The sequence below is a fragment of the Suricata suricatta genome, chromosome 14 (genome assembly GCF_006229205.1).
Source record: "Suricata suricatta isolate VVHF042 chromosome 14, meerkat_22Aug2017_6uvM2_HiC, whole genome shotgun sequence".
Lineage (NCBI taxonomy): Eukaryota > Metazoa > Chordata > Mammalia > Carnivora > Herpestidae > Suricata > Suricata suricatta.
This window is the reverse complement of record NC_043713.1, coordinates 84,369,344-84,386,727: the sequence shown is the minus strand read 5'-3', so window position 1 is coordinate 84,386,727 and position 17,384 is coordinate 84,369,344. Positions and strand designations below refer to the sequence as shown.

General features: G+C 64.8%; 2 protein-coding genes across 6 annotated transcripts in view; one reads left to right on the top strand and one right to left on the bottom strand.

The window, feature by feature from the left end:
- The window catches only part of NCOR2 (nuclear receptor corepressor 2), a 174,502-nt gene extending 163,915 nt beyond the window's left edge, over positions 1-10,587 (top strand). Inside the window, 10 exon segments of the mRNA XM_029921630.1 lie at positions 1-168; positions 1,303-1,452; positions 1,577-1,722; positions 2,196-2,389; positions 3,158-3,307; positions 3,792-3,940; positions 4,441-4,494; positions 7,591-7,812; positions 8,770-8,949; positions 9,419-10,587. The exon segment at positions 1-168 is cut by the window's left edge and continues 44 nt beyond it. Of these exon segments, the coding sequence (XP_029777490.1) occupies positions 1-168; positions 1,303-1,452; positions 1,577-1,722; positions 2,196-2,389; positions 3,158-3,307; positions 3,792-3,940; positions 4,441-4,494; positions 7,591-7,812; positions 8,770-8,949; positions 9,419-9,600 (1,595 nt within the window). The 3' untranslated portion in view covers positions 9,601-10,587.
- Positions 10,588-16,099: 5,512 nt separating this feature from the next.
- The window catches only part of LOC115277288 (refilin-A), a 237,868-nt gene continuing 236,583 nt past the window's right edge, over positions 16,100-17,384 (bottom strand). For all 5 annotated transcript variants that reach the window (XM_029921336.1, XM_029921339.1, XM_029921338.1 and 2 more), the window contains one exon: positions 16,100-17,384. In XM_029921336.1, the coding sequence (XP_029777196.1) occupies positions 17,340-17,384 (45 nt within the window). In that variant the 3' untranslated portion in view covers positions 16,100-17,339.

Genomic DNA, 17,384 nt, shown 5'->3' with positions numbered 1-17,384 from the left:
CCCCCGGCTCCAGCCACACGGCCATCGCCCGCACCCCGGCGAAGAGCCTTGCGCCCCACCACGCCAGCCCGGACCAGCCTGCGCCGCCCGCCTCAGCCGCGGACCTGCACCGGGAAAAGACTCAAAGTAAACCCTTTTCCATCCAGGAGCTGGAGCTCCGTTCTCTGGGTAAGACCACCCTGACAGCGGCCACCTTCATAGACGCGATAATCATGCGTCAAATTGCTCACGATAAAGGGCCGCGAGAAGGAGGTTCGCTGGCCAACGACTCCCCTCGCGATGGTAAGACTTCCGGCCCCGCCACCCGCCCACCCCGTCTTGTGGCCTAAAGATATTTTCAGATCTCTGCTTTTTATTTCCCCCCGTGTTACGTTGGTTTTGGAATTTTGTTTTTAAACGCATTCTCGTCGATTGCACGCTCCGATGACTGTTCCTCAAGCCACCGCCCACCCCTGACCTGGGGGCACCTCATCATTTCACGTTGTTTTATCATGATACCTTTTTTTTTGGATTTTTGCTTTTTTTTCCTTTAATGAATGGGTCTGTGATTTTGACTTCAGCCGCGCCTCCCATGTCCCAACCTTTGCGCCTGTGTCTGGGGAGCAGGGCGTGGGGCTGCAGAGGGGCGCGGGCACCGCGCGGGCGAGTCTGCTTCGGAGCATGCCCCAGGCAGACGGGGGAGGGGCTGGGCGGGGAGGGGAGCGCCCCGCTCTCCAGGAGGCGCTCACCCCTGCACTCTGCCCAGGCCGTGAGGGAGTCTTGGGGATGCCCCTGCCCCTCGAGCCCTTGCTGACCTGCCACCCGGCATCTCCTGGGAGAAGGGTAGCCTCGGGCCCCGTCTCCCACCTCTGGTCCCTGCTCAGGGCTCCTCTTTGCTGGACCAGGGTCTGCGGGGACTGTGGTCCAGGCCAGCTCCTGGAACCCAAGTGTCCCTCCCTGCGTCACCCCCCCCCCCCGATCTCACTCCTGCACCCCTCCCCTGGAGACTCGTCCCCCCCACAGCCCCCACCGTCTGGCTCTGTGTTTCCCCCTGTCCCTGGGTCAGTGGCCATCTCTTGGCTTCTCTACTGTGTGTCCATCTGAGTTCTTCCTCTGACTCTGTCTCACCCCACCGCCCCATTGCCCCCCTTTCTCGATACACCCACCGATCCCTGGCCGGCCAGCAGCCCCTGCTCTGACTCACTTCCTCTCCGTCGGCCCGCGGCCCCCTTCTGATCAGGGGGCCCCAGCCAGCAGGGGAGGGCGGGGCGGCTGCAGCCCCCAGTCCTGGTGCGGCCTGACCCGGGGCACTGCCCGCTGCAGGTTACCATGCCGGCAGCTACAGCCCCGATGGGGTGGAGCCCGTCAGCCCCGTCAGCTCGCCCAGCCTGGCCCATGACAAGGGGCTCCCCAAGCACCTGGAGGAGCTCGATAAGAGCCACCTGGAGGGGGACCTGCGGCACAAGCAGCCAGGTAGCGCCCCACCTCGCCCGGCACCCTCGCACCCCCACTTGCGCCGGCCCCATGAGACCAGGGCGGGATTGGGGGACCGCGCCCCACCCCACTCCCCAGCCTCACCGGCTCTCTCTGCCCGCAGGCCCCGGGAAGCTGGGCGGTGAGGCTGCGCACCTCCCACACCTGCGGCCGCTGCCCGAGAGCCAGCCGGCGTCCAGCCCGCTGCTCCAGACCACTCCCGGGGTCAAAGGTCACCAGAGGGTGGTCACCCTGGCCCAGCACATCAGTGTAAGTACCCCTTCTCTGCCCCCGGCCCTGGTGAGGACGCGGTCCCCGGGGAGGGGGGAGTGTCACATGCAGCCTCTCGGCCTGGTGGGTGAACCGAGTCCCGGCAGACTGGACGGGGGACATAGGGCTGGACAGGGCAGGCGTGCCAGGAACTCCGGAGCCTCAAACTCTGCGGTGGTGGCCGCCCCTCACCCAGCTGACGGGGCCTTGGGTGCGTGAGTTCGTGACCACGCTTCTGTACGCTGCCTGCGGACCCGGGCCTGCGTGGGGCCCACGACCGTGACACGGAGCCCCCACTCTGCGCACGCGGGGACGCCAGGCAGCTGTGGGCAGGCCCGGAACACCCAGGGAGCCGAGAACCTTGCCCGGCTCTGTCCCCAAAGCTGAGCCGGCCGCCGCGCACCGGGGAGGTTCCGGTGAGCGTGGCTGCCACCTGACCCTGCACCTCTGGGTCCCTGGCCCTCGGCCCGCAGGAGGTCATCACGCAGGACTACACACGGCACCACCCGCAGCAGCTGAGCGCACCCCTCCCCGCCCCCCTCTACTCCTTCCCTGGAGCCAGCTGCCCCGTCCTGGACCTGCGCCGCCCGCCCAGCGACCTCTACCTCCCGCCCCCGGACCATGGCGCCCCGGCTCGTGGCTCTCCCCACAGCGAGGGGGGCAAGAGGTGAGTGTGGGGGACAGGTGACCCTGGCCGTTCAGGGACGCCCTTGTCAGGCGTGTGTTGTAGGAGGTCCAGGCTCAGCAGGGTGGGAGGCCCGCCTGGCGTCATTGCACAGACGGGAAACTGAGGCTCAGGGAGATGGGGGCGGGGTTTGCTTGAGGCCTGGGTGCGGATAGAAGTAGTGGACACGCCGGTCACACCCTGTGGGCTCCGGACAGCACGTGCTAACTGCACCGCGACACTCCCCACGTCCCCAGTGAGATAACCGAAGTATAGAGAAACGAGCTCATTCATCTGCAGGGACACAGCCCGAAAGCGGCAGAGCCGGGATTCGAACCAGAGCCGAGGGCTCTGAGCACAGCCTCCCTGCGCTCCCTTCTGGTCCCCCGGCTCGCTGGGGCTTGGAGAGGCGCGGGCAGCCCCCATCTCTAGGCTGGAGGGGGCACCACATGAGCGAGGCACAGGGGTGCGAGGGCAGGACCTCTGGGGGAACACTGGGGCACCTGGCGTGGGGTGCGCGAGGGTCAGTTGACCGCCACCCACGGGCCAAATCCAGCCCCCAGCCCTTGAGCTAGAGGCGGTTTTGCATTTTTAGAAAGTTGGAAAAGAAGAAACACAGCAGAGGCCACCAGTGGCCCGCAGAGCCTGAAGCTGCCTGTCTGGCCCGCACAGGAAGATTTAGAGGAGGGCAGAGCGGGAGAGAGGGACGCAACTCTGGGACATTTCGGGAGAGCACGCCCAACTCTGACCACAGACACTCTCTCCGCTCAGGTCTCCAGAGCCAAGCAAGACGTCTGCCCTGGGCAGCAGTGAGGACGCCATCGAACCCGTGTCCCCACCCGAGGGCATGGCGGAGCCCGGGCACCCCCGAGGCGCCATGTACCCGCTGCTGTACCGGGACGGGGACCAGGTGGAGCCCAGGTACCTCCATGGCACCCCCACCCGGTCCCGGGGCCACCCGTGGCCTTGGTCCACCGCTGTGTGGCTGGGGGTCCACAAGCCCTTAGTGTGTGGCTGAGACCCCAGACCTGCAGAGCAGAGGCTACAGCCTGAGGGGCGTCCGCGGCAGCTTCCTGTGCCGTGGACTTCACCCCTCGGCTCAGGCCAGGCCCCTGCTGCCGGCGCTCGAGGAGCTGGGAAACCACGAGCTAAAGGTGCTGCACCGTAGACAGGGACGGCCCCCCAGAGCAGCTGGGGCTCTCCAGAGACCCCCCGAGCCCAGGGATAGGGGAGCTACAGAGAAGATTGCAGGAGCCGTGGCCCTTAAGAGATGAAAGACGTGGGCATGGGGTAGGAAAAGCTTGGTTCTGAATTTGTAAGGCAGGTCAGGTCGTAAGCACCCCATTGTCAAAGGCATGTAAGCGCCACACCGATCAAACCGACCTGAGTTCTCCGGTCCCCACAGCAGAGTGGGCTCCAGATCGCCAGGCAACAGCAGCCAGCCGCCGGCCTTCTTCAGCAAGCTGACCGAGAGCAACTCCGCCATGGTCAAGTCCAAGAAGCAGGAGATCAACAAGAAGCTGAACACCCACAACCGGAATGAGCCGGAATACAGTAAGCTGTGGCCCGCCCCTGGGAAGCAGGGCCCGCGGGCTGGGAGCGCAGTGCTAGAGCCCGCCGAGCACTCCCCGCTGAGCGCGTCCCCAGAGCCCCGGCCGTCCTTGCCGTGGGGGCCAGCTGGCGCAGGAGCGGCACCTAGGATGGTGCACAGCGGGCACGCGGCGGAAACTTGGACGGACGGATCTGTGCTGAGCCCCGTACTGCAAACCAGGGGTCGGGGCCGGCCCCACCCACGGGCGCTGTGTGTCCCCAGTCACGGCACTCACGTGTTGGTGATGTTTTTCTCCCCGTTTCCGTGGTTACTGGAAGTAAATCCTAACAGCCCTGCCCCTTGGCCCAGTGCTGGTTAGAAACGCAGTCTCCACACCTGCGCCCGTCAGACACGCCCCCACACGGTGGCCTTGCCCAGACCACACCGGAGACGGTGCGGGGGCGGGTGGCTTCCTAGACCTGCGGGCCTCAGGCCTTACCCATCCTGTCACCTGCCTCTCCAGATATCGGCCAGCCGGGGACGGAGATCTTCAACATGCCCGCCATCACCGGAGCAGGTAGCTGCCCCCTCCCCGTGCCTCCCCTGCCCCCTCGTCACCACCGGCCCCCTGCCTACTCTTCCCACCTGCTCCCTCCCCGCTCTTCTCCCTTCACCACCGGCCCCCTCCCCTCTCTCCTCACCCCCTCCCGCTCTCCCTAACCCCCCATCACCAGTGGCCCCCCCTGCTCACCCCACTCCCTGCCCACTCTCCCCCCCCATCACCACGGCCCCCACCCTGCTCTCCCGCCCCCCATCACCGCCGCCCCCCCCACCATGGCTGCGTGCTGGGGAGGTAGGCTGGGTGTGCAGGGCCTGGAAGGACACTCAGGGAGCGTGCCCTCGGAGGTCACTGGGGGCCTCGCCTCCGCCATAGTCATGGTGACGGGGCCTTTCTTAGTTCAGGCGTGTCCCTCCCTTTGGACTCACGAACTCGGCAGTGGGGATACAGACTTGCACAAAAGGCCAGGCTTTTGCAGGGAGTCTGCCCTGGGGTCCCCGCAAGGCCTCTGCTGTGTTTCACACAGAATTAGGCGCAGCTCCCTGCCGGGCCTAGGGGGGACTCAAGGCGGACGGGGCGCGGGCGGTGCTCGGTGTACGAGGCTTGCTCCGGGTTGGCCTGAGCATCTTCTAGACAGAGCAGCGGCCTGACTCACAAACCCCAGCCACCTGGGGGCTGAGGGAGCCACGAAGATGTGTGACCGGGATGGGTGAAAACTCACACGCGTTTTTAAAACTGCAGCCCGCCAGGACATTTCGGACTCGGGGGACCCTCAGCGTGGGACCCCCGGCCTCTGCTAGGGACCCACCGTGTGTGTTTCTGCTGCCTCATGGTGGGGCTTTCTGGAAATGGCTTCGGAAGTCTGGTGTAAAGAGACGGCCCAAGCAGACTCCGGCCTGGCGCCTCTGTGGGCAGGGCCTTGTCTAGGGGGGGTTGCAGGGCTGTGCTCTGGTCCTCAGGGGGAGCCTGAGGCCAGAGGAGCACAGGGGACCTGGGCTGGCCTTCCCTGGGGCCATCGGGGGCCTGGAGGCCTGGGGATGTGGTGGGCAAAAGACCACCATTTTATCCAAGGGTCATCGGGGCCTCCGAGTGGGGACTCGTCCATCTACCCAGACTCGACCCGGGGCTTCGCTGAGCCTTGGACAAGAGGCAGGGGACAGTTTGGTCGAACCAACAACAGGGTTAGGAATGAAGGTTTTGGAAACATTCCAAATCTTGACACAGGCACGCGACCCCCAGGCGTGCGTGTGCGGAGGAGTCCACGCGGGGGCGCCGCTGAGACTTCACGTCAGTTCAGCTTGGCGTTTTAAAAAGCAGTTTAGTCGTTTAGTTCACACACAGAAATTTCCCCGGACGCCGGTCTCTGCGGCTCAGCGCCTGCATCAGACTTCGCCTCGCATTGGAGGCGGTCAGGCCGCCTGCCTCCCTGGCACCCACAGGTCGCGGACCCGTGACGCCGGTGGAGGCTCCGGGACATCTGTGATCGCTTGGCCGCCCGTCTACCGAGAGGCCTGTGTCCCTCAGTCATCCTTCCCACTTGGCAGGGTGTTCTCAGTGCGGGGGGTCGTGAGCACCCCTGCAGGAACGCCTGCTTTTTCCTGAGGAACGCGGCTTTTTTTCACCTTTTTTTTTTTTTGAACTGCTAAGGAAAATAGGGCCACGGCACAGCTCAGAAGGTGGAGCGTGTGTCCCTGGCAGTGAACAGGTTTGAAGCTAAGAGGAAGAAAAGAAAAACAAAATGTAGGCAGCAAATGGTTGCTACATAGATACGTGATTTTTATTTTTAAAAATTGTTTAATGTTGTTTACTTTAGTAAGAGAGCGAGACAAAGAGAGAGAGCACGAGCAGGGGAGGGGCAGAGAGAGAGGGAGAGACAGAATCCGAAGCAGGCTCCAGGCTCTGAGCGGTCAGCAGGGAGCCTGACGCGGGGCTCGACCTCATGAACTGCTAGATCATGACCTGAGCTGAAGCGCTGAACCACCCAGGCGCCCCAGAAATGTGGTTCTTAAAGCCGCTGTGCCACTCCCAGCCTCGCAGAAGCCATCGGTGTAGTTGACAGATGAGTTGCGGGTCGGAAAGACTCGCTCTCTGGCCACACTCGGTATGCACACGGTCGGTGCGCCACAGTGGAGGTTTTCAGATCCGCGCAGACCGCGCCCGCGGACGGCAGGCGGTGGGGGCTCGGGCTCCGCTGGCTTCCCGGAGATGCTGAGGGCGATTGGCGCCCCGGGGGTTTGCAGAAGCCCCCGGAATGGTTCACGAGGAACACGGGGAAGGGACGGAGTCCCTGGTGGATGAAAACAGCTTATTATCCACGTGGCCGAGCAGTGGGCGTTCCCGGGGGCCTGTCTGGGACCAGTCTGTTGATTTGACCACCTGGTGACCAGGGGGTCGGGCTGGGGGTGGTCATGCATTGGTCTCTAGCTCTGCCCTGTCCCCTGCACGCACCGTAACTGCATGGCTGCCACCCCCCTCACCGTCCGTCTCTGCACCTCTCTCTCCTCATGGCTCCCAGAGGTGGGGGGGGAGAGCTAGGCTCAGTGGGGTGGGGGGGGATGGGGGGATCAGCTGAGGGTCCCAGGGCTCGCGCGGGGTCACCTTTCCTGCCAGAGTCTCTTCCTCGGCCCCCGCCAGCCTGGGGCACCCAGGGCAGACCCTTCACACCCAGTAGCGGGCTCTGGCTCGCACTGGTCTCTCAGCTGTGGGACCCCAGACAGGGCGTCCCTCGGATTTCTGCCCCCGTTATACACACACACACGCATGTGTACACGTGCACACAGACACACACACCCCTACCTTCTCCAAAAAAAAAGCAGACCCAGCTGGGATTCAGGGGGCAGAAGGCTTCCGATCTCCCAGAGGACAGGGTAGGAGAAACTGGGGGTTGGTCATCTTGCCTCCCAACCTCCCTGACCCCCGGGGCCCGAGTCCAAGGGAGCCCCCGACCCCGATCACCACCGTAGGAAAATACGGGGGGGGGATAGGGCAATAAACATGTTGCTTTGCCGAAATGTGCTCACTGTGTATTCTCTCTTCTCCCCCCCCCCCCCGCTTCTCCCCCCTCTCTGTTGTCCCGGCCCCTCCTGGCCCTGTGTGTGTGTGTCTCTCTCCCAGGCCTCATGACCTGCAGAAGCCAGGCGGTGCAGGAGCATGCCAGCACCAACATGGGGCTGGAGGCCATTATTAGAAAGGCGCTCATGGGTAAATATGATCAGTGGGAGGAGCCCCCGCTCAGCGCCAATGCTTTTAACCCTCTGAATGCCAGTGCCAGCCTGCCCGCTGCTATGCCCATAACCGCTGCTGACGGACGGAGCGAACACGCACTCACCTCGCCAGGTCTGCAGGCCTCCCCCGCCTCGGTCCTCCAGCCCCGCCCGCCCCGTCCGTCCCCTTCCGGTGTCATTAATCTTGCGCCTTCGCGCTCCTCTGACCTGCCCCCTCCAGCTTTGGAGCTTGTGACTGTATTTTTGTGTGTGTTTGACGTGGTTCTGGAGTTGGCTAATCCCAGGCTGGGTGGGCACAGCCCCAGCCCCCCCTCCCCCGCCCCCCTTGCCCACTAGGGCTGAAGGAGCTGCTGCTTTTCTAAACGCACTCACTGCTGCCCGGGCCCTGCCCTGCCTCCTTCCCCTCCTGGACACGGGTCCCTGGCTTGTGTCTCCTGGGGAGATCGGGCCCTAGAGCGAGGACCCGCCTCTGCGTGGGGCAGGGGGCCTCCCGGGCTCGCAGCAGCCAGGCCAGTGGGCTCCGCATCTGCTGGGGCCACCGGGTGTCCCCGGGGGCCTGGGCCCTGAGCAACACGCTGCCTGGCTGAACGAGGGCTGAGCAGGGAGCCCTCAGGCCCATTTGTCTGACCTGGACAGGCTGGTCCCAGGAAGTTTCTGGACCTAATGGGGGCCCAGGCCTGGCCTCGGGGGTCCTGGCTTCTCTGCGGAAGGTCTGCAGCCTCCCCGGCCCTGGGATGGCCCTGGGGCAGTGATCAGAGGCCTGGGGCTTCGGGCTCCAGAGATCAGCCCCTGGCTGGGTGGGCGGGCCTCAGGGCAGCCTGACTGGGGGGTGGGGGAGGGTCTGGAAGTAGTTCAGCCCACTTCCCTAGTAGAAACCCACCTCCGAGATCAGGCTCCGTTCTGGGTCTGTCCATCGGGTCGACCTTGGCTTCTCAGCGGGGCCGAGCCACTGTTCTGTCCTCTGTGGGGGCCTGGGAGACAGGTGGCCAGGGCCTCCCCCGCCCGTCCCCTCCATGTGAGTGCCGTCCGCACAGACCAACGTGGCCCCTTCCCCTGTGTCCTCCTGCAGGTGGTGGCGGGAAGGCCAAAGTCTCTGGCAGACCCAGCAGCCGAAAAGCCAAGTCCCCGGCCCCGGGCCTGGTGTCCGGGGACCGGCCGCCCTCCGTCTCCTCAGTGCACTCGGAGGGGGACTGCAACCGCCGGACCCCACTCACCAACCGCGTGTGGGAGGACCGGCCCTCATCCGCAGGTGGGCAGCAGGGCGTGGGGCCTGGGCGGGCCTGTCACCGTCGCCAGCACAGAGCACAGGTCACCGGGGGTGGGGGGTGGGGACATCTGCCCAGAGGGGCAGACAGGTTCAGGAAGTGAATGGAGAAGGCCGATCCCACAGGCCTGGCGGGCTGCAGAGAGCCTAGTTTTCTTCATGGGCATGAGGAGCCCCTGGAAGGTTCTAAGTGGAGAGTGCCTGCGGGAGCACAGACCCGAGGGGCAAGGGCGGGAAGAGCAAGGAGGCCGCTCCCGTCCTGGCGGCAGGTGGCCGGGCGCGGTGGGGGAGGGGTATCAGCGAGCAGAGGTGGGTGGCCTGGAGACTGCTCTCGGGATGCGCTGGGACAGCGGCCACACGTGGGAGGCCGAGGCCCTGTCCCCGGCGTGCTGGGTCGGTGGGCGGTGGGGGGTGCCCAGCTCACAGGGGCCGTCTCTCCTGGTGTCTCCGGCAGGTTCCACACCGTTTCCCTACAACCCCCTGATCATGCGGCTCCAGGCGGGCGTCATGGCCTCCCCGCCCCCACCCGGCCTCCCCGCGGGCAGCGGGCCCCTCGCGGGTCCCCAGCACGCCTGGGACGAGGAGCCCAAGCCCCTGCTCTGCTCACAGTACGAGACGCTCTCCGACAGCGAGTGACCGTCAGCACGGGCTGGGGGCTGCGCCGGGGCCCAGCCCTAGGCCGGAGCAGCCGGGCGAGGAGGGGGCGGCTGCCCACCCCCTCCCCAGCTGAGGAAGGAGCCCCTGAGTCTGCCTGCGCGCCTGTCCGTCCGTCCGTCCAGAGCCGGCATCCTTGCCTGTCTAAAGCCTTAACTACGACTCCCGCCCCGGGCTGGCCCTGTGCAGTGACCTTTCTCAGGGGATGTTTACCTGGTGCTCGGGAGGGGAGGGGCCAGGGAGGGGGCGCGGCGGTGTGCGGTGGCCACACGCACGCAGCCGGGGCGGCCAGGGACCCAAAGCCGGACGACCACGCACCTCCCATGCCACTGCCTCCCCCCTTAACACATTTGGAACCAAAGTCTAAACTGAGCTAGCAGCCCCCGCACCCTCCCTCCGTCCCCATCCCGCTTATCGCTCTGGACAGACGGACACAGGCCCTGTCCAGCCCCCAGCGTCTCGTCCGGGTCCCCACGGGCCGCCCCGGTCAGCGAGACCGCTGCAAAGCCAGTGAGGCCAGACGGACGGGCGAGAGGGCCGGGCGGCGTCTGGGGCGCGGAGGCTCCAAGGGGCCGGACTGTTCGTTCTCACGTGTTTGCCGCGGCGGTGGGAAGGAAACGCAGGTGTAAATGATGTATTGGTTTACAGGGTATATTTTTGATACCTTCGATGAATTAGTTCAGATGTTTTACGCAAGGAAGGACTTGACCCAGTATTCTTGCTGCTGCGCTTTCCATCTCTGCTTACCGTTCAAGAGGTGTGTGCAGGCTGCCAGTCAGTGAGCCCATCGTCCGCGGGCCTGAGGGGCCAGGCTGCCGGCTCATGGGCCCCCTCGTCCTCCCTGCCCCCCACGGCCTTCCTTGGGCAGAAGGAATCTGATGGGTATTCTGTGACCGCCATCTGCGCATGGCGGTGGTGTTCTGTCATTTACACACATTGTTCTCATTAAAAAGCGAATTATACTCAAGATACGAAGGCTTCTTTGCTGCCCCAGCCTTGGGGGACAGTGGGAGTGTGACCCTGGAGGGGCTAGGAAACATCACCCCTAAAGTCGCCAGACTTGTCCCCTTCAAAGGGGAACATTCTCACCATGTGGGCATCGGACAGTCACACCCAGGTGAGAGTACCGAGTATTCACACCGTGCGGGGAGTATGGGGTGTGCACACCGGGGTGAGGGTACCGAATATTCACACACGTGCATGGGGGTACGGGGTATGCACACCGCGGTGAGGGTACCGAGTATTCACACACGTGCAGGGAGTACGGGGTGTACATATTGGGGTGGGGGTACCGAGTATTCACACACGTGCATGGGGGTACGGGGTGTGCACACCGGGCTGGGGGTACCGAATATTCACACCATGCGGGGAGTACAGGGTGTGCACGCCTGGGGAGGGCACCACAGGTGTGCTCAAGATGGCCGTCGTCAATACTTGCTAAATACGTTTGATTTCACGGCTGCCGCTGTCCTGCCGGAAGCAGAGCCTTTGCGGCTGCCGCTCTCCTCGCCACGAAGCAGAAGAGAGGACAGCCCTCAGCAGCCAGGCCGCCTCTCGTGGCTTTGGCTGGAGCGTCCCTGAAAGGTGTCCTGCTCTGGCTTCTGCACACGGGAGCAGAGCCTGAGGTCCAGGAGTTGGCAGTCTGGCTGGGGCAGCCCCTCCCCCGCTCGCTATGACCCCGCCCACCCCTCCCCCAGCACCCCCCCACACCCCGTGTCTGCCACCCGAGCCTGCCCTGAGCCCTCCATGCTCTGCCCAAAGCCTCAGGCCCCGCCCAGTGCTGGGTCACAGGTGCACCTCTCAGCCCCACTGCCAGGCCCGGCCGGGTGCTGATAGTGGAAGGGCGCTCAGGAGTTGTCCCTGCCCCCCAGACCCCCGGTCCTGTCGGTGTGCCTGGCACACGTGTGCCGTGGGCCCTCGGATGCTCCTCGTGCTGAGCCTGAGTGTCGTGGTCCCAGAGTCCACCCAGTCCCTGTCCCTCAGCCTCCTGGCCCCGTGCTGCTGGCCCCTTGGCCCATCCAGGGACGGACACCCCCAAATACCCAGAGAGGGGCCCACTCTGGCCCAGCTGACTTGTGAACAGGCCGCTGTGTCTGACCAAGGGGAGGGTGTTAATTTAGTTTGGAACCAAGCTTCCAGGACTCTGACGGGGCCTAGCCAGCCGGGATGGCCACGGGCCAGTGGTGGGGAGCGGTCCTGCCCTCACCAGACGTGCGCCCAGCACACTACAGGCCCCTGCCCCACCTCCACGCGTGGTGCCCAGGACCCCACCTCCTCGGGGTGTGTAGCTGGGGTCCCAGGATGTAGGGGTGGGGGTGGCGTGGAGGAGGGGTCTGAGGGCGCAGGGGACACCGCCCATGAGCCTCCCTGGCACTGCGCGTCGCCCTGAGTCCATCCTGCAAGCCTGTGCCGTGGGGCAAGGCATGTAGTGCGGTGTGGTGACGCTCTGTGTAGACTTGGGGAGCCTCCGAGTGCCCCCCACGGTGGCAGCGGGCCTGGGGCACCACCCCCAGGGTTCCCCGTGGCACTTGGGCTGCAGTACTGAGGCAGGCTGGCAGGTGGCAGTGTTGAGCTAGCCAAGGGCCGTGTCCTGGCCACAGGCCTCCCTCCACTCCTGGTGTAGACCTGCCCCCAGTTCTGGAGTCCAGGACGGGTCAGGTGGTGGTGGCCACACCAGCCACCAGGGGTTGGCCACACATGCCGGCGCTACCCAGGGCCCCAGAGCCCCATGGCCCCTCCTTCAGCGGCTGTCAGACCAGAGTGCAGGGTAGGGGCCCAAGTCTCTGCCCACATGATCATCTCTGCCAGCCCCCTGTCTCCGCGGCCTCTGGCACCTCTGTCTGTCTTCTCTGAGCTCCAGTGGCCCGGACCCAACACGGGGTGTGTGCGGGGTGTAAGCAGAGCTCACGGCCTCCTGGCACCAGCAGAGGGTCCACCCTGTGCTCCAGCCTACCAACCGTCCTCACCTCCCAAGGATTCATTTCACCCGCATCTTGTTTGGTTTTCTCTGTTCCAGCTTGAAAGTGGAGGCCTGTGGTGCTCCTCTGGCCCTCACTTCCCTGGAAAACTCCTACACACACTTCAAAACCCAGCTGGGACACTGCCTCCTCTAAGAACGTATCCCTCTGTCTTCTTGTCCCCCCGGGGTATCGATGACACGCCACATGTCTCAAATCAGACAGAACCCTATAGGGCAGAGCTCAGGTCTCTCCTTTCTAACCCTGTCATTGGCTGACCCCCTAGGCGACTGTGCTAAGTGAACGGACTCCGTGAGGAGCAGATCTGATAGAAAGCCACAATGTGATCTGTAAAGGGAAGGACAGTTGTTGACAAATGTCTGCGTGTTTTAGGACACTGAGGAGTTGATTGAATGCAGATTCCTGGGCCCCAGCTAGAGAAAATGAGCATGAATCTGCAGGTTGAGGGTGGGGCCTCAGAATCTGCATTTTCAACCAGCAGCCATGGGATTCTGATGGGGCGTCTGTGGCCCCCACTGTGGTGGGGGGTGCGGGGCTGGAGCTTCACCCGTGCCTGGAACCTGCCTCCTTCCGTGTGGCCAGGGGGTCTCTAGTCAGTCACCAGAAGCTCTGTGGAAGGACACTGGCCTACAGAGCTACAACCCTCAGCGGGGACAGGGACAGACCGGTCCCCAGGGCACTGGGGGCTGGGTGATGTGGACACTGTGATAACTCAATGAAGCAGTCACGGTGGCTTCCTGGAGGAGGAAACTCTCGGGGCAGGGTGGGCTGAATGGAGGGAACGTGTGTGGGCGAAGGCTGGGAGAGGAGACCCAGCCAGGGACATTTGGGAGCCCAGAGTGGCCACACATAGGTCAGTGTGAGGGCCCAGCATTTTCTGAGAAAGAAGGAGCCCCAACAAGGTAATTTGCTGGTTTTCTGAAACTGGGGTGATTGGAGCTTTCAAGGGTGGATTGAGAGAGAGAAGCGGGTGAGGCAGCCCCGTGTGGGAGCGGGACGCGCAGCTCAGCCGAGGGGGGCAAGACGGAGCCCCCGGCCTGGAGCAGGGCAGCCTGAGGCCAGCCGCCGGGCTCCCTCCTCACCCTGCCACTTAATGGCTGTGTGACTCCAGGTCATTTGAACCCTCTGTGCCTCAGTTTCCTCCTCTGTAAAATGGAACACTGCACCATCGTGGTTCTCTTGGAGAGAACACTGCTCCCTCCCCTGTGGAGTGTCCCCTGTGGAGTGACCCAGCGGGGAGCAGACAAGAAGGGTGTGACAGATGAAGGAGCAGACGGGGAGCCGCAGCCGCTGGTGGGCGGGCTCCCTGGCCGTTCTGCCCGTGCGAGGCCTGAGGACGGTCATCGCTCCGACGGGCCCTCCGGGGAGCCGGGAGGGCTGGGCGGCCCTGTGACCGACTGTCCTTGCTTCTCATCGCTCCGGAAGCGAGGGGCATCCCGACTGCGGGGCCAGCTGCCGGCAGAGAGCACGCGGCTCAGCTCCGAGGGCTTGCCGGCTGCCTGGGCTGCTGTCCTTGTCACGCTTACTGGGGAGGGGGGCACAGGACAGCGATGATCCGGATGATGAGGCCCTCTGTTTGGAGGGGGAGCTGCTGAGTTTGATTTGGGGCTTGTGTGAACGCGGAGACGGGCCAGAGTGACCCCAGCAGAGGGTCAGGAGGGCTGTTTGGGGCCAGAGCCGGCCCACAGACGTTTGAGGTGCTCCCGGCCCAGCACAAGGGGCGGACGCCCTTGCCCTGCCCTGCCCCTGCCCCCCGAGGAGGGTCCCAGCTTGGCCCGGCTGCAGCAGGGCCCGGGCAGCGCGAATTCTCACGTCCCGGGCCTGGGAGGCACGACCGTGGGCCCCTTTGGCAGATGCTTACAGACGTGAAGCGACACGCCCTTTTTCCAGCCGCTGGGCCCACCCCCGGCGGGACTTTGTGAGGGACATCTGCTCCTCTGGGGCGCGTGGGGGGCCGGGGGAAGTGAAAGGGCTTTGCAAGGGCAAGAGACTCCTCCGGTCTGTTTATTTGGGGGCGGAAATCCCGATATCTGGACAAAACTGGCAGCGCTTCCGCCTGACCTCCTGGTCCTCTGGGTTCCCACGAAAACCGGGGAGCCCTCGGGGGCCTTACGAGCAGCTGCCCTTGCTCCCCACTTTCTCCTCCTCCCAGGTCGGGCCTCACTGCGCCCCTTTATACAAGGAGCTGTCTGCGACTCCCGTGTCCTCAGGGACAAGCTATCCACGTGGTCAGAACGGCGATCAGAGACACCAAGTGCAAGGTCGGGCGCGCACAACCAAGACGGAAGTGACGACCGTGACCTCGTGAAAGAGAAAGGGAGAGACACCGTCTCAGTCCCCGAGGGCAAGGACGAGCGCCAGAGGGTCCTGCCGGGGCTGTCGGCTGCCGCTGGCCTCCAAAGTTCTATCTCGAAGGGCCACCACGGGGGCCCCTCCAAGGCCACTGGATTCACGGGCCAGGAAGCCCCACCCACTTTCCCTTCAGGCGGCGAGGACACATCGACGTTGTGACTGCTGTCCAGCCTGTGCCTGTGAACTCGTGAGGCAGAAAGCCACCCCAGCGTGCATGTCTGCACGGAGGCCGTGTCTAAACGGGCCGGACTCTCTGAGGCTGTGTCCTGCCTGTCCACACGGCCAGCGGAGGCCTCAGGAGTCTCCCTCACGGTGACATAGCCTGTCCTGGGCTCACCCGGGGCCCCGTCCTGTTGGAGACCGTCCTCCACGGAGGCAGGCAGCCGAGTGGGTAAGATCCTGGCCCTGCCTCCCACGGGCTGTGTGACCTTGGGCAAGTGACTCCCCCTGTCTGTGCCTTACTCCTCTGTAGAGTGGATTCACGGGGACGCCCATCTCAGCAGGTTACGGGGAACGCAGTGAACCCACACGAATGTTTAAGGCGGCTTCTGGAGCGTGGCTGCGCCGTGGGGGTGCGTGAGCCCGCGTGGCCTCACCGCCCCCGCCGCCTCCCGCTGCGGCATCAGGAGGCCACAGGCGTCCCTGCCCGCTGTCCTGCTGTGGCCCACCCCTGGAAGGAGGGATCTGCCTCCCGCACAAAGCCTCGAGGCCCGGCTCCGGAGCCTCACCCCGGAGGCCCCTCCAAAGACACGGACAAGATGGAGAGAAACAAATGTTAACGGGGGTTGGAACCACCTTCTTTGCGGAGGGGCTCGGGGCTCCTCTCCGGGGCCATCGGTGCAGGGGGCTGGGACCCAGAACACAAAGGATTTGGGCACCGAGAAACACCGATTCCCAGGGCCCCCGGCCCCAGAATCACCCCCAGACCCAAGTCCCACGGTGGGGCCTGGGTGTCTGCGTATCACTGGCTCTTGGGTGAGGCCAGTGCATGCTGGGCACAGGTCCTGTCCCTCCTAGCTCCCGGCTCCCCGCAAGCAGTTAGAGGCCAGGGGGAGGCTGTGGGGTAGAGGGGGTGGCCACAGAGTACAGGGGCCAGGAAAATCTGCCCCACAGAGTCCGGGGGACGCAGAAACACAGAGGCGGCAGCCTCCTTGGGTTTGCACATTTATTAAGATAATCAATCAAGTTCTTAGTTCTTAAGTTATTTTTGTGAATCAGACTCTGTGGAGAGAACATGCACCGTGTGTAGATATATAAAAATAGATCAGCCGCTTTGCCTCTCTTGGACATCCGCTCTGGGTGGTTCTCCCCCCGCCCCCACCACCTGGGACAGCCTTTCTGCCCCTCTTGGGGCTGAACAAGGGGGTGGGCGGGCAGCCCCCTCACCCATTGGGTCCATTCAGGTCAGAGGGCCCCTCTGAGGCCACACTGGGGAGTTGCTGGGCACCTGTCCGGGGCAGCACCAGACCATGGCCTCTACGCCCCACACCCCCTGTGTGCCCCAGCACCAGCGGCGATGGGAGCCGGCCGCTCGGGGACTGCACGTGGGGGATCACCACGTGGGGAGCCGCTCCCATGGCGTCTCTTTAAACAGCTGGGCCTGGAGCCCCACGCAGGTGACGGGGGACATCCTAAGAGCTTTGACGCCTCCCCCGGGCACCCAGCACCAAGGCTCTGGCGGGAGAGTCCGGGTTCCGAGAGGTTGCGCAGCAGAGGTTAGCAGGGACGCCCTGGAGGCGAGGCTGCCGACGCAGACCTCAAAGGCCTTAACTCAGGCGGGCTGTGCCCTAAATCCGCCCCGCGCAGGGCCATCGGCTCAGGCAAGGTGGCTACGGCTCGGTGGCTGGCTGCTGCCCGACTTCCAGGCTCAACCGCCACCAGAGGGCGCTCGGCCTGACCGCCAGCCGAGCGGCGCACGCAGCGCCCAGTGCCCAGCGCCCAGCAGCAGGCCTGCCTTGGAGACACCGCGTCCCAGGAATGAGGGTGTCTGGATGGCACCCCTATTCCCTCGCATATGGCCCGGGAGCCAGCCCTGGAGAGACGGGGTGGGCGGAGTCTCGAGGAGCTGCACCCACCAGCCCCTCCGACCAAGGCTGTTCACTCTCAAGGCCCGCCACGGACACACGCCTTCCTTCCAGGACCCTCGGGTGGGCCCCCACTTCCCGCAAGCCCTCCTCACCCCGCCCCCGCAAGTCTTCAGGGGGCCACGCCCCTGCGGCCTCACCCACTTACGTGCTCACAGACATGTGTTTACTGAGCCCACCACACCGGAACGGGGCTCCCCCGTCTCCCTCCTGCCCGGCTCCAGGCTGAGCCACGGGGGCCCCCGTCTTTGGGGCCCCAGTCCAAGGTCAGGGCCGGCGGGGCCGGGGGGTGGGCAGCCCCGCCCAGTCAGAGCGCCGCGGGCCCCAGGAGGCGCGGGTGTTCGCTCGGCCG